We start from the raw sequence: 13,649 nt of genomic DNA on the forward strand, positions 1-13,649 counted from the left end.
GAACCACTGAATGCATTGGAACTGTGGGATTTTTGGTAGCAGTAAAGAGGATCCCTTCACAGAAAGATCATGACAGACGATTCAGAAAGACTGAAAGGCTGTGGTGGTACAGACAGATGGACAGATTTTCACTAACAGTAGCAGGAATCATGTATATTTTTTCCTTCCCCGTGTGTCTGCTGATGTGGTACTTTGAGTATGAGTGTCTTCTACCCTTGTTTGTTTCAGGGTGTCTTTAAGAAGCTGCTGTATGGCCTTTGCTTCTTCCATGCCCTGATCCAGGAGCGGAGGAAGTTTGGCCCTTTGGGCTGGAACATCCCCTATGAGTTCAACGAGACCGACCTGCGCATCTCTGTCCAACAGCTACACATGTTCCTCGACCAGTATGACGTGAGGACACTCTTACGTTGTAAAAATGAACCAAATGAACCTATAACCTAAGTGTTTACAATTCTTTGCAGTAGCTTATCACACACCAACAGTGCTCCTCCTTTCATACATACATCAATACCTGGTTGTTGAACCACTCATTACATGTGCTCTTAAAACAGCTCCTCCATGTCAGACTTCATTTTCACACTCCCCACGGCTGCTTTCAAAAACCCCTGTAAAGGGGGCAGGGGAGCACCCTTGACATTTTCCGAGCTCTAGAGGCCCTCTCTGTCCTCTTCTGGCTCTCCTTTCAAAACGAGCACTCTGCATAAGCTGATCAAGAACTCCCCAAAAAACCTGCTGACATTTCCTTTGCAGCAGAGTGCGGCATTCACGACATTAGCAAGGAAAATTTCAGCAGGAAATGTCATGATCGCAACCTCCCCGGCTCCACCTTCTCATATCTGCCCCCCACGCCAAAATTGTCACCTACTATGACCGGACATAATGAAAAGGGCCTTTCATGTGCAATAGCAGTGGACACTGCATGGATAGGTGGTTGTTTTTTTCTGTTCTAATCCATAAACACAACAGAGATAGGTGAGCACTGAAGCACAGCCTATGTTTAAGATGGCAGTGTTAGACGCTGACAAAAAGGTTTTATTTTAATTTTAGTAACTGTGCTGAATTAAAATTTTTTGTTTTATTTATTTATTTATTTATTTTTTAACATATATACCATTTATCAGACCTTCTTGTTTAGAGCGACTTACACGGGTGTTTTGTTGACTCCATGGAAGTAATCCTTGTGCTAGTACAATTAGCCAGACTCTTAAGGCAACCATCAGGCTAGAATGCTGTCAGAATACACATGAGGGTGATGCCTAGTGTAAATAGTCATAGCCTAAAAGTTTTGTCACCTCTGTTTAACTAAGTAAGTGCATTGAAAACACAATGAGCTGTTCTGGAGGCTTGAAATAATTATATTTTAAAAAACCAGCTCTGAGCTTCTAAATACATTAAGAGGATATACGGTCTACTAGTAATGACAAGTACATTTCAGAGCTTCCTTTGAAATTAAATTATTACTATACAGAGTTTGAGAATCACATCCTCCCTGGCAATTTGTACAGGTTTGGTAACAGCTAAATGTATAACTAGATCAGTTAGAACAAACAAATTTTATTTGAGTAATATTACATTAACATAAACCATAAAGTCTTTTTTTGTTATGTGACAGTTTATTTTTTAAAAGCTTTAGGGCCCTAAGAAGAGTCCATTTGGAAATCCAGAGTTCACCACCGTAGATGTCCTTTAAATGAGGGTCCATCTGTATCAAACCCTTGATTCTCTAAGCCACTGGTTGCAGGAGGTGCCCTTTGACGCACTCCACTACATGACGGGAGAGTGTAACTACGGAGGTCGAGTTACAGACGACTGGGACCGCAGGACCCTACACACCATCCTCTCCATCTTCTACACAGCCTCCGTCCTTGAAGATCCCCACTACAAGTTTGACCCCAGTGGCATTTACTACTCACCACCGGAAGGGGCTGTAAGATAACATGCACACACACATACATGCATACACACATATAATATTCATGCATGGTGCCTTGCAAAATGAATACACAAATACAGTCAATCACGTGTGCCAGGAATTTTAAACATTGATCAAATTTTAGATAATACTGTATAAAATTCTGTGCACATGCTAATGCGTTTTCTTTTCTTTTTAATTTAATCGTGACTTCATTTGCATGTAAGGGCACTGAAAACCTCCTTACTGCACTGTAATGGTATTTCAATCACATTTCTAAGGTATGTTGTTCACTAAACAGAACAACAACACTTAAGTTTTACTTGGCCCATGTTTTTTTTTTTTTTTTCTTGAAAGTTCTGAAAATCATTATGAGCTCTAAGTTCAATAACTATGCATAGTGGGATGCCGCCAATGCCTCGATCTAATTTATTTGCGTGCCCATGTATAATCTATGCTCAATTTTATTTGCCATTTTCCCCCGGAATCTTTTATTCATGAGCATTCATTTGCATAGTCATTATTATAAATGTCAGCAATCTCATGGGTAGTGTGTTTTAAGTGCACGTCATTATTTAGTGTCTGGGTTTTCTGGACTTGCATCAAAGATATGGCTCCTTTCCCTTTGCAGTATAGCAGCTACATTGAATACACCAAGTCTCTGCCCCTGTACCCCTCGCCGGACATCTTTGGCATGAATGCCAATGCAGACATCACCAAGGACCAGGTGGAGACGCAGCTCCTGTTCGACAGCATCCTGCTCACGCAGGTGCGGGCTTCCCTTGGAGTCATGACGGTTCGGTGAAGGCTCTCTGTGTCTGCATGCTTTAAAACTCAGATTAAGTGTGGTAGCCTAACACAATGAGGAGAGCAGCTTGGTGTTGGATACCACTGTAAAACAATATAACACAATGCTGCTCTCAATTGTGCCTAGCCTTTCTACCAACTCAGTATGAATCACAAGGAAATCAAAAGTGTAACATTTGGCTGCTTCTTAAATTAAATGTAACATTTGACTGCTTCCTGAATCAAACATATAACATTTGAGTTCTGGTTTCTTAGCTTGAAGACTTGCCAGTCATATTTCAGTTATTTCTTGTTTTGCCAGAAGGGCAGCTGGCCTGTTGCCCAGGGCAACTACGTTGGCTTGATGATATGCTCTCACACAACTCATGATGCTCTGTGGCTTGCCAGGCTGATGGGTGTAATTGAACGAGAGCTGAAAGTTGGTTAAAAGATTCTTAGCCAAAATAGCACCCGTGGTTCAGAAATTAACATGTCTGTGTAACATATTTTGATTCTATTAGCTTGAGTTACTTCTTCAAGCTTGGGGAAAGCTCATTTGGTACAACAGTATTCATAAAAAAAAAAAAATTGTTTTGTAATTTTTTTTTCTTTACAACTGCTACAATTCAGTAAGTGTTTTTCTTTATATCATACTGTAATTAGTACATGTTCATTCTTGTCTTCGCTTTTATATCCTAGGGAGAGTTAACTGTAAGTGCAGGGCCCGTCCGAAGTAAGTGGAAACTGTTAAAATTGATGGAAATGTCAGAATTTTCAGTTTTCAGAGAAAGCAGGCTGTATACATCAGGGTGTTTAAAATCACTTTCTGGGGCAATTCTGGAAATTCAGGGTGTGTTTTAAAGTCATGGAGGGAGCCAGGAACTCAAACACGTCTGCTGGTGTCAGTGTAAGATCTTCCCCAAATGCATAATTATTTTAAGCCTTTTCAGCACTTTCAGGTATAATATTCCAAAAAAGTGTTAGATATTTAAAATGCTCATTAATTAAGTTGTCAACAATAAATGTAACTTATGGCTATAAAGTCAATATAATCTCACAGCCTTTTACCTTCTTGCGATTGTGCCCATTACCACTGCATCATAACGCCTGCCCTTCACCCTCATCTTCCCCCTCCCAGTCTCGCATGTCCGGCGGAGATGCCAAGTCTACTGATGACTTGGTGTGCGAGGTGGCAGCCGACATTCTGAGCAAACTGCCGGCCAGCTTCGACACGGAGGCAGCTGCCCGCCGCTTCCCCACCAGCTACAGCCAGAGCATGAACACGGTGCTAGTACAGGAGATGGGCCGCTTCAACGGGCTGCTGTACACCGTCCGCCACTCCTGTGGCAGCATCCAGAGGGCCATCAAGGTCAGAGTCTCTGCGTGCATTCGCACCGCTGCTGGGGAGGCCAGCTGAGCAAATTAGAGGGCTCTCCACCTGCTCAGTGGGTTCTGCAAGTTATCAAGCCTGGGCAGACACGCTCTGACGTGAGATCCCAGCTTTATGTTAAGGCGCCCAGCTGTGATAAAGTTGCAGTGTGACTACCAGTAATTTCTCACTTGGTAGGCATCTGACCACAGCGATCCAGTAAGCATGTAATGTACTTCCGTCAACCGTGCTAAATCCACATGATCTATTTGCAGTTCAAATGGATTTATTCCCATTTGCGAAAATAAATCATGGTTGGATCTGTTTGAGGTTAGGAATTCATTTAAGATGTTTTTGCATTCCCCATCCCCTCTTTTTTTTAACCTCTTTTAAAGGAAAGGTTTACAAAGATGTTAATCCAACTGCCACCAGTCCCAACAGCCTAAACCAGCACAAACTTATTCACGCGTGTTATTACTAACATGTGCTTTCTTGTTTGGAGAATTCCACAGATGTGGCCCCACTTTACCTAATGCCACTCCTGTTAAGTAAATGTATTCTTTACATATGAGGGACTGCCTCAGAAAGGTTCCATCTGTCAGTTCAAAACAAAGGAGCTCCATCCAGCTGCAGGGCTGTTCTCTGTTTCTCTTGCTGCTCTGCACCCATGCTGGGCCCACTCCCATAAAAAAAAGGTGAACCTGCTGTTTGACTGACAGCGCTGATCCTGGTTAACATGCTCCTCCTCTCCTACCCGCCAAGATCTGATCACAAACACAGGCTTTCATTTAAACACTGTGGACTCTAATCCCATAATCTAACCCTAATATAATCCCTTAATCTCCCATCACTCCCATGTTGGCTCCTGCCCCGAAGCCCCTCTCTTTTCCACCTCTTGTTTCATGGTTTTCTGTCTCTCCTTTTAAGTCTTTATACCCTGCTTTTGCATTAGTCCTCTCCTCCATTATCAGTTTCTCTTATGTGCTTGTTAACAGCAGCTCCTCTGGAGAAGATAAAGCAGGTATCATTTTTTAATCTTGACTGACTGCAGACAGCCAGACAATATAAATTTCAGAATAGAGAGATAGTGTGCTAAGGTGGACATTTTTGGTAGTGTTTAATGTGCTATTATTTCAAGATATTTTCAAGTATTCTTATGCATTTGGTAGTTTTTATGCATTTTTTACAAAGCATTGTGGAATCCAAACTGTATAGATCACAGCAGGAATACAGAAGCAAAAAACAACAGTTGTGTCTCAAAGGAAAATTAAATCACATCTTAGTTTTGATAACATATCAGATTTCCCACCAACTGGATACCCCAAACTCTTAGCCTTACTAGTTCGTTACAATGTTAGGTTGTACATAGGGGCAAATGTGAAGGCATAAATCTTTAAATCTACAAGCATCTGTTTAGGGAAATGTTTTACTAAGTCTAGTAAACTGAAAATATAATATTTATCACATCATTGTGCTTTATTGCAACATTTTGATATAAATTGTCTTTACCAACCACAAATAGCATCTGTAGTCACATGGAGATGTTATACGATTCAAGCTAAGACAGTTAAAAACGAAAACCTTCAGGTGTTTGTGGAGTGGCACACACAGTGATCAAAGCCTGACTTTGTCACTTGCAAAATCTGCGTCCTACTTACATCATCTAACACAAGCTCCGAGCCACAGTGAAACAGTGGACACAGAGAGTGTAAATCTGCATACACACAGTGGGAGGATATCACACCGGTGAAGTTCTCTGATCGATCAGACGTCTATCACCATTGTCGTCTGTCTGCTTTTGAGAAGCTCTGGAGCCTGTGTGCTACACCGACTTTGCGGCTGCGCTGATTCCACTCTCGGTCTGGCGACTTCGCCGGTTTTACTCTGGCAGGGTCTGGTGGTGATGTCTGCAGAGCTAGAGGAGGTGGTGACGAGCATCCTGAAGGGGCGCGTCCCTGGCATGTGGATGAAGAAGTCTTACCCTAGTCTGAAGCCACTGGGAGGCTACATCAGTGACTTCCTGGACAGGCTCAAGTTTTTACAGGTGAGACCGGGCCATTGATATGTTGAAACATTATTTTTTTAATGGAGTCCAGTAGAGGAAATCTTATTTGCTGCATAGTCCAGTAGACAAGCTTAAAAAATCATTCATACATTTGTATATATATTTTTTGTGTTAAATGAAACTTTGTATAGTGCCATATTAGCTGCTCCTCAGGGGGGCAGTATGACATTTTGTTTATGTGGGTATAAACATGTTTTAAAAAGTCCCATGACCGACATTCTAAGAATCTGTGGAGTTCTATATTAGAATGGCAAATTCTGGAAAAGTTCTGCAAATTTAATTCTGCGCAATTAGAATGATTGCTATTTTTGTCAAGGTGAAATAATGGTTGTCTGCCAAATGAGAAGACGTCTTCTAGAAGGTTCTAGGTTAAATACACAGAGTTCATTACTAGAACAAAAAACCTTTATTTTCTAGTAGAACTGCTTAGTTTAAGGTAAAAAAGGTAAAAAACCCCATTGTAATAGTTCCTTTCCAAGGTATCACACCTATTTTCTCACTGAGACTAATGTCATATCGCATGTCGCAACGTGCAAATTCCTCTCTACCCCTTTCATGCCGCATGGCTTGTACGATGCAATAGTTTTATATTAACAAGAAGGTCCTGTGAGTAGTGTTGAATATTCATTGGATATTCAAAATTCCATTTCAAATTCCATTTCAAAGCTTGACATTGTGCAGAAGTGAGACCATTTGAATAACATGCATATTTTCTTGGTAATGATCAGTTCTTGGTATTGTGTCAGAGAAAGCTTTAGAGAGCAAAAAGAGGGGACCTCGGGAAAATTCACAGCCATAACCAGAAGGCCTCTGAAACAGCACAGCCAGTATTCCCAGTGGGAGAGCATGACTTTCAGCAACACGTTAGCAGACGACTCATTTTAATAATCACCTTTCCGATGATCCAGTTGAAGCCCACCAAACACTTAGTCCAATTAGCCATTTGGTAATCACTCAGAAATATTAGCATTAGCAAATCAGCATGTGGCCAGCTTGTTTTTCATATGATGATGTGTTCTAATAGGCTGCAAAGAAAACCCTTCATCATTAGCAGCTAAATTAGTGCAGTGGGGTTCTGGCTGAGTGATCGATCGTGCACACATTACACACCTGCCAACCTGTCCGAACAGAAGGAGTTCCATTACACAGTAAGAACCCCAGGAGAACCTGGGCTACACCAGTGTGTTCTGAGCCCCTCACACTAAGCACTGGAAGTATTGCTTCAGATGTTGATTTTGGTGTGAGCATTAGCACATTACTCTGAGCAGCTTATGTACACAGGCAAATCTGCCAGTGCAGTCAACTCATACTTTAACATGCCAGTGTCCAAGTTTCAGCCTCCTACAGTGAATTGCAAAAGGCACTGCATGTAATGTTTATACTTTGTACTGCAATTTGGTTGTTAATATCAATGGATACTGTATTTGTTTGATAATAGTGGATACAGTCATTGATTATGGAACTCAGCAACATTATTGTTTTTCCAAACTGCGTCATAGGAATGAACTAATAAACTCAAAATTTCTGACCATTTCTCACCATTTTCTGGTATTTTTTTTATTACTTGGATAGAAAACAAAGCTATACAGATGGCATGGTCTTCTGGATAAGAAGCTATAAGAGTGGTATATTTTAAGCAGTCTTTACAAAATGGACAAAGGTGTACTTAATTTACAGTTTTAGCTATTTTTCCTTTAGATATAATCTAAACTTGACTCACACTATAATACTATATATTATGGTGCTCTCTGTAGATTGTATTGGGATATTATTATTATTATTATTATTATGAGAATTTGGATTGTACCCAGTGGTAGTATTTGAAGTACTACTGTTTAAGTGTTCGTGCCATGCTGTGAGTGTGTTTGTGAGAAGATTGAATGGGAGAGGCGTGTTGCACACAAAAGGTAAACAGGAAGTAACACATATGAATGTAGCAGTGTAAAGTGCTGGGGTGGGGTGAGGTGGGACCTATGGTGTTCACCTCCTGCTGTTCTGCCCATGTATAGGCATGGTACGAGAACGGGACGCCCGCCGTGTTCTGGATCTCTGGCTTTTTCTTCACCCAGGCCTTCCTGACAGGAGGTCAGCAGAACTACGCACGCAAACACTCAATCCCTATCGACCTGCTGGGCTTTGACTTCCAGGTCATGGACGACACGGAGTACAAGCAGCCTCCCGAGGACGGTGAGAGAGAGAGAGAGAGAGAGAGAGAGAGAGAGAGAGAGAGAGAGAGAGAGAGAGAGAGAGAGAGAGAGAGAGAGAGAGAGACAGACAGAGAGAGAGAGAGAGAGAGAGAGAGAAGAATAAAAGAATACGGAAAAAGAAAGAAAGAAAGACAGAGAGAAATAAATGAAGGGAGGCTAAAACACAAGCAGAAGTGAGTGCACAGAGCAAGGGAAGAGAAATAAGAATGGAGAGAGGCAGCATTAACCCCTCGCGGCGCCCACAGGCGATCAATCTGAGTCAACATTCCTCCGCTCCTTTGCATCAGACCCCTACTGCTCTTTCATCAGTGCATGATGAAGCCCCTCCAGAGGGGGCCCCTCCTCAGCGTGTGTCTCTGAGCACGCCCCAGCCTCAAACTCGGAGCTCGAGTGGCAGTGTGTGTGCGTGCGCCAGTAGAGTGCTCCAAACAAGTGTTTACCAAAGGTTTAGAGCTGTTTAAATCCACTAACAGACTCAAGGGCTTCGTATCTGGGTTAAATTGAAGGGGTTTTATAAAGGGATTAAAAGTTTGTGGCTAAGTTTGTGAGTGTGTGAGACCAATCGTTTGTCCGCTCATCTCACACAGGGGTCTACATACGAGGCTTGTTCCTGGATGGGGCTCGGTGGGACAGAACAACAAAGCTCCTGGCAGAGTCCTACCCCAAAGCCCTACATGACACCATGCCAGTGGTAAACCCATTTTCTTAGTTATTTTACTCTCGGAGGACCCATATTACACTGTATATGTATTCTGTTAGTGTTAAATGTGACCATACAAATCCAACATTAACTGTCCCTATACCATTCTCTACAGATTATATCTACTATATTTTGAGGATCCTTATAGTCCCTTATAACCATACTTTAGCCTATGGCTGTGTGATCTGACATATAAACTTTATCAGGATATTGTGATATCAGTATTGTTAATATGGCCTACAAAATGGATTTTGTTGCCAAGAGTATTTGTCAAAATACAGTGAAATGAATAAATGAGCTTGACCCCCTGCTAAATTTATCAAGTTAATTAGTTTGTGAAAGTAAGATATTGGTGGTGAAGTCAGTGTTCTCTCACCAACTAATGAGGGTAAGTTACAAGGATAAGAGATTACTCAGTGTGAATTAACTACGCTGTCAGAAAGAGATGCACGGAGAATCCACATCTGTTGCCTGAGGTGCATTTTTTAGCCAGTCCAGCTACCCTGGAGATACAAGTGTATGTTACATATCTTTCCAGATACCGCTTTAAAGGTATGATTTTGTGCTTATTCCTTACTGAGAGGGCACAGTGCAATTCACAAAAACAACAAAGGATATTCTTGAGCCCACATGACCTGAATCTCAGCTCCCCAGAAGTTTTAAAGCATGGTGCATTTAGCAGACTAGACCTTCTTCTCATAGCACTCATCGATTGATTGAATGGTGGGTATTTTGATCCCTTGTGCACTTGCTAAACATTTGGGGCCACGTTCGGCATTCACACCCGATAACCTCCATCGCCTCTTACTATCACATTCAGTCTGTCAGGTAGTGGTTATAAATACTGTTTCAGTGAATATATTTGTGGTAACAGCCTTTTGTGCACATGCAAGGGTCCACGGTAAGCACCTCAGCCTCCAGCACTGTGCAGTCTTCGGTGTCTGAGTAGATATTTAAAGTTGCTGTGTACCTCATAAACTTACTGAAATGTCTGACCACGTTAGACATCCCTGTATTATTATTGTTGGTCCACTCCTGAATTTCCCAAATGTACCTCCTGTTCTTGGTGTGAATCTCTCCGAACTAATCCTCACCACCACCACCCCTTCTTATGTCTTCTGAGCACTGGGTTCGTTGTTAGTTGGAACACCCAGTATAACAGAAACACATAGCTACAGCTGATGAGGGAGGAAGTGTCTCTCCAGTGTCGTTCTCGGTGGAGCAGCTTCGCCGACTCCTTGTTCCATGGCTCTTGGGAGGCAGTCCTTTTCCTCTCAATACAACACCTAAAAGCCCTGAGAAACACCCAGCAACAACAAGCATCGGAATGATAAATTATGCTTGGCGTGACCCAGGAGAGCTCTTGCGATTTGGCTTTTATGTTCCCAGTTTTATCTTGACACTTCCAAAATAACAAAGGCATTTCAGTAAAACTCATACCAGTGCAGAAGGTTTTATCTATTTTATACTGTGATTGGGAGGATTCTAATTAAGTGTTTATACAAAATACTGTGTGACTGTTGTATTAAGAGAAGAGTATGAATAGTGCATGAAGTCAGATATTAAGGGGAATTAATTGTGGCATTTGAGGAAGGGACAACAACACAGAACAGAACATTTTATTATATGTAGTATAAACTTTTAAAGTGCACATTTTTTAGACTGCTAATTATTCCATGAGCTAATTTTTGGGGTGATGTGCCTGTACCCCTGATTAAACACGTGGGTTATCTCTTTTTTTTTCTGTACTACTATAATTTGATAGTTTTTTGGTCCCAAATTACATTGATTTTCATAAAACCTACGACATATCTTTGGTGTATTGCTGCAAACAACATCTGGTCATTGAATCATCTGTGAGACATTCAACCTTAAACCTTTAAATGTTCATCACAGGTTTATTTTGTTTGATAATGGTATTTACCATGAGGGAATTTGACACAATGTTGGCTTCTGCTTTACCCATTCCTATTCCAAGATTTTATATTGTAACCTCAAATAGAACATGTTTATAATATCAAAGGGTTTACAGGTGTGTAATATCTAGTACTTGTCACCTTTGTAGATTTGGCTGAAGCCCATGAAGAAGCAGGACATCCCCCAGCAGCTGTGCTACATCTCTCCTGTGTATAAGACCAGTGAGAGACGTGGAACCCTGTCGACCACAGGCCACTCCACAAACTATGTCATCGCTATGACCCTCAGTTCCGCCGTGCCTCCTGAGCACTGGATCCGTCGTGGTGTAGCACTGCTGTGTCAGCTAAACTCCTAGCCTCCTTAGCTCTGTTCATTACATACAACTGTTAACAGTTCCCTCCTCAACACTGCATTAAACACTATCAATACCTCCGTCCTCAACACTGTATTAAACACTATTATTAATACTGCTAGCTATCCTTTCATAACACCATGCATTAAACAACCTTATTAATACTGTTACAACCTATCATTTCTGAAGTATTTTACTGCATATGGACCTATGAATCTATAACATTCATTATAATGTTAATTATACTTGGGATATCCAATCGGTCTCCTCCGGGCTCTCTTTTTTCCTTTGTTCATTTCCTGGTCCTTTACCAGAAGCCAGGGAGCTTCCTGTGTAGCAATATCTTGGCTGTTCCCAGGACTGCCTTCTTCTGGATGGAGATCTGGGATGTTGTACCTGGGATCTGTCAGAGCCATTCTTCCAGTTTCCCAGTTTGGGGGTCACAGACTCCGATTACTACTGGAGCATCTTTTTCAGGTCTTCTCTCAGCTCTTGGTATTTCTCAGGCTTTTTGTGTTCCTTGTTCCTGATGTTGCTATCTCTTTGGATTGCTACATGTATCACTATGGCCCTCTTCTGTTGTTTTGCACTACTGTGTCTGGCTGGTTAGGCATTACCATTTTGTCTGTCTGTATCTAGAAGCCCCCAGGATAATTCTCCACCACCTTCGGGGTGCATCCCACTTTTACCTCAGAGGTTACAACCCATACAGTTGTTTCTGTATACTGTGCCAGGTTATGGCATTGGAGATATAGATATATATATATAAAATAATGGCAAACATGCACTTTAGACAAAACAGGTACTTAATGTCTTGCATATTGTACAATGAGAACTGATCTGAGGTCTGTTAGGCTGACATTGACAAACTGTGACTAATGACTTGCAGCTTACATAAAATCACTGTAACAAAGGAATGACTTTTTGCAACCTTTATTTTCCTCTTTTGATGGGGGAATGCACACAATCAGCAAGAATGGCAAATGTGGTGAGAACATTTATACACCCAAGTTTTGTTAACAGAAGCAATTATTGAGAAAAAAAGGACAAACTAAATGAAACCAGACCAATACTTGGTCTTGGAGGTAAACCCTGGGGCAAACAGCTGCTCAGTGAAAAACTAGCTGTCCAACCTCAAGTGCAAACTCAAACATAAACATCCATTTTACTCTGCAACATCCTTGGGCAGCTCATCGTCTTTTCATTATGTTCTACAAGTCTGTTTAACCTAACCACATTTACCTTTTTGGATTAATCTGCATCTGGAATCTCACTGACATTTTCTGAATCTTAGGCACTGAAATCATGAGATTATGTTTAGATCACTGCACCAAAGAAAAGTAGACCTCACAGGCTTTATTGTTCCAAGTTACACAAATAATGAAAAGTAAAATTAAAATGAACCAAATGTTTAAACACTCAGTGTTAGCCTTCCTCCATTTAGCAGCAGAATGTAAAATAGAAAGTATTCCATTTACCTCACGAAAATTCTGATCAAATTAAGCACATCTGATGTACGAGACTGACCAAGATCTACACTGAAGTGAATGAATAAATGGATGTCACACAGTGACAGGATAAGTGCAAGTGGCACAGATTAAGGTGCCTGCCAACCCTAGCCGGTGTGCAACAACCTCATTGTGCTCAGCCAACGGAATGTCTGCAGGCATCTAGAGGTGCAGTCAGTGCATGAGCACAAACCAGTCCCACCAGCCTGGGAGTGACGAGGTGGGCACCAGTCACACAGGCAAGTCAAATGTTAAATGTGTCGTCAGTGGGACAAAATTAATAGGGAATGTTACATTGTTTTGAATACAAGTTGTCAAACATCTACACAAGTGAAAATTAGGTCAATTATTCAAAGATTAAGTGAAATTGGATTTTCTCAACAAGATCCGTTTTAAGGAACATTTTCTTAGATTGTCAAAGTAAATGTCAAAATGTGTAACTAAACAACAAACCTCTGGAATCTGAGAAGTGACTTTTTGAATTGTCACATGGTCAGCTAAAATGTCAGTCATTTACTCCAGCAATGCACCCTGTGTATGTAGCAATATTTTGCTATTGTATACGGCTGACGATGTTTTAAACAGCTGAAAATCAAACCCTTAAAACAAGGAATCATGATTCCAATAATTACAGTTGTAAAAAAGTATAGGATGGAAAAAAATTCATTAGACAATGTTTTTTGAAACCAAATGTACAGCATAAGTATAAGCAATCAAAAACGTTTTCAAAATGTACAGTATGTTAAGTATGAGCAATCATAAACTGACATTTTGTGTATTGATATTTTCTGGCAAACCTAATTAATGCAATACACTAGAATTACACGAATCAC

General features: G+C 41.0%; 1 protein-coding gene across 1 annotated transcript in view; it reads left to right on the top strand.

The window, feature by feature from the left end:
• dnah7 (dynein, axonemal, heavy chain 7) overlaps nucleotides 1–13,649 on the top strand; it is an 83,251-nt gene that overhangs the window by 69,025 nt on the left and 577 nt on the right. The window contains exons 58-65 of the mRNA XM_027010040.2: nucleotides 229–390; nucleotides 1,742–1,927; nucleotides 2,544–2,681; nucleotides 3,837–4,067; nucleotides 5,959–6,111; nucleotides 8,142–8,319; nucleotides 8,927–9,030; nucleotides 11,105–13,649. The exon at nucleotides 11,105–13,649 is cut by the window's right edge and continues 577 nt beyond it. Of these exons, the coding sequence (XP_026865841.2) occupies nucleotides 229–390; nucleotides 1,742–1,927; nucleotides 2,544–2,681; nucleotides 3,837–4,067; nucleotides 5,959–6,111; nucleotides 8,142–8,319; nucleotides 8,927–9,030; nucleotides 11,105–11,311 (1,359 nt within the window). The 3' untranslated portion in view covers nucleotides 11,312–13,649. The remainder of the gene's footprint in view (nucleotides 1–228; nucleotides 391–1,741; nucleotides 1,928–2,543; nucleotides 2,682–3,836; nucleotides 4,068–5,958; nucleotides 6,112–8,141; nucleotides 8,320–8,926; nucleotides 9,031–11,104) is intronic.

Source organism: Electrophorus electricus, chromosome 25 (assembly GCF_013358815.1).
Source record: "Electrophorus electricus isolate fEleEle1 chromosome 25, fEleEle1.pri, whole genome shotgun sequence".
Lineage (NCBI taxonomy): Eukaryota > Metazoa > Chordata > Actinopteri > Gymnotiformes > Gymnotidae > Electrophorus > Electrophorus electricus.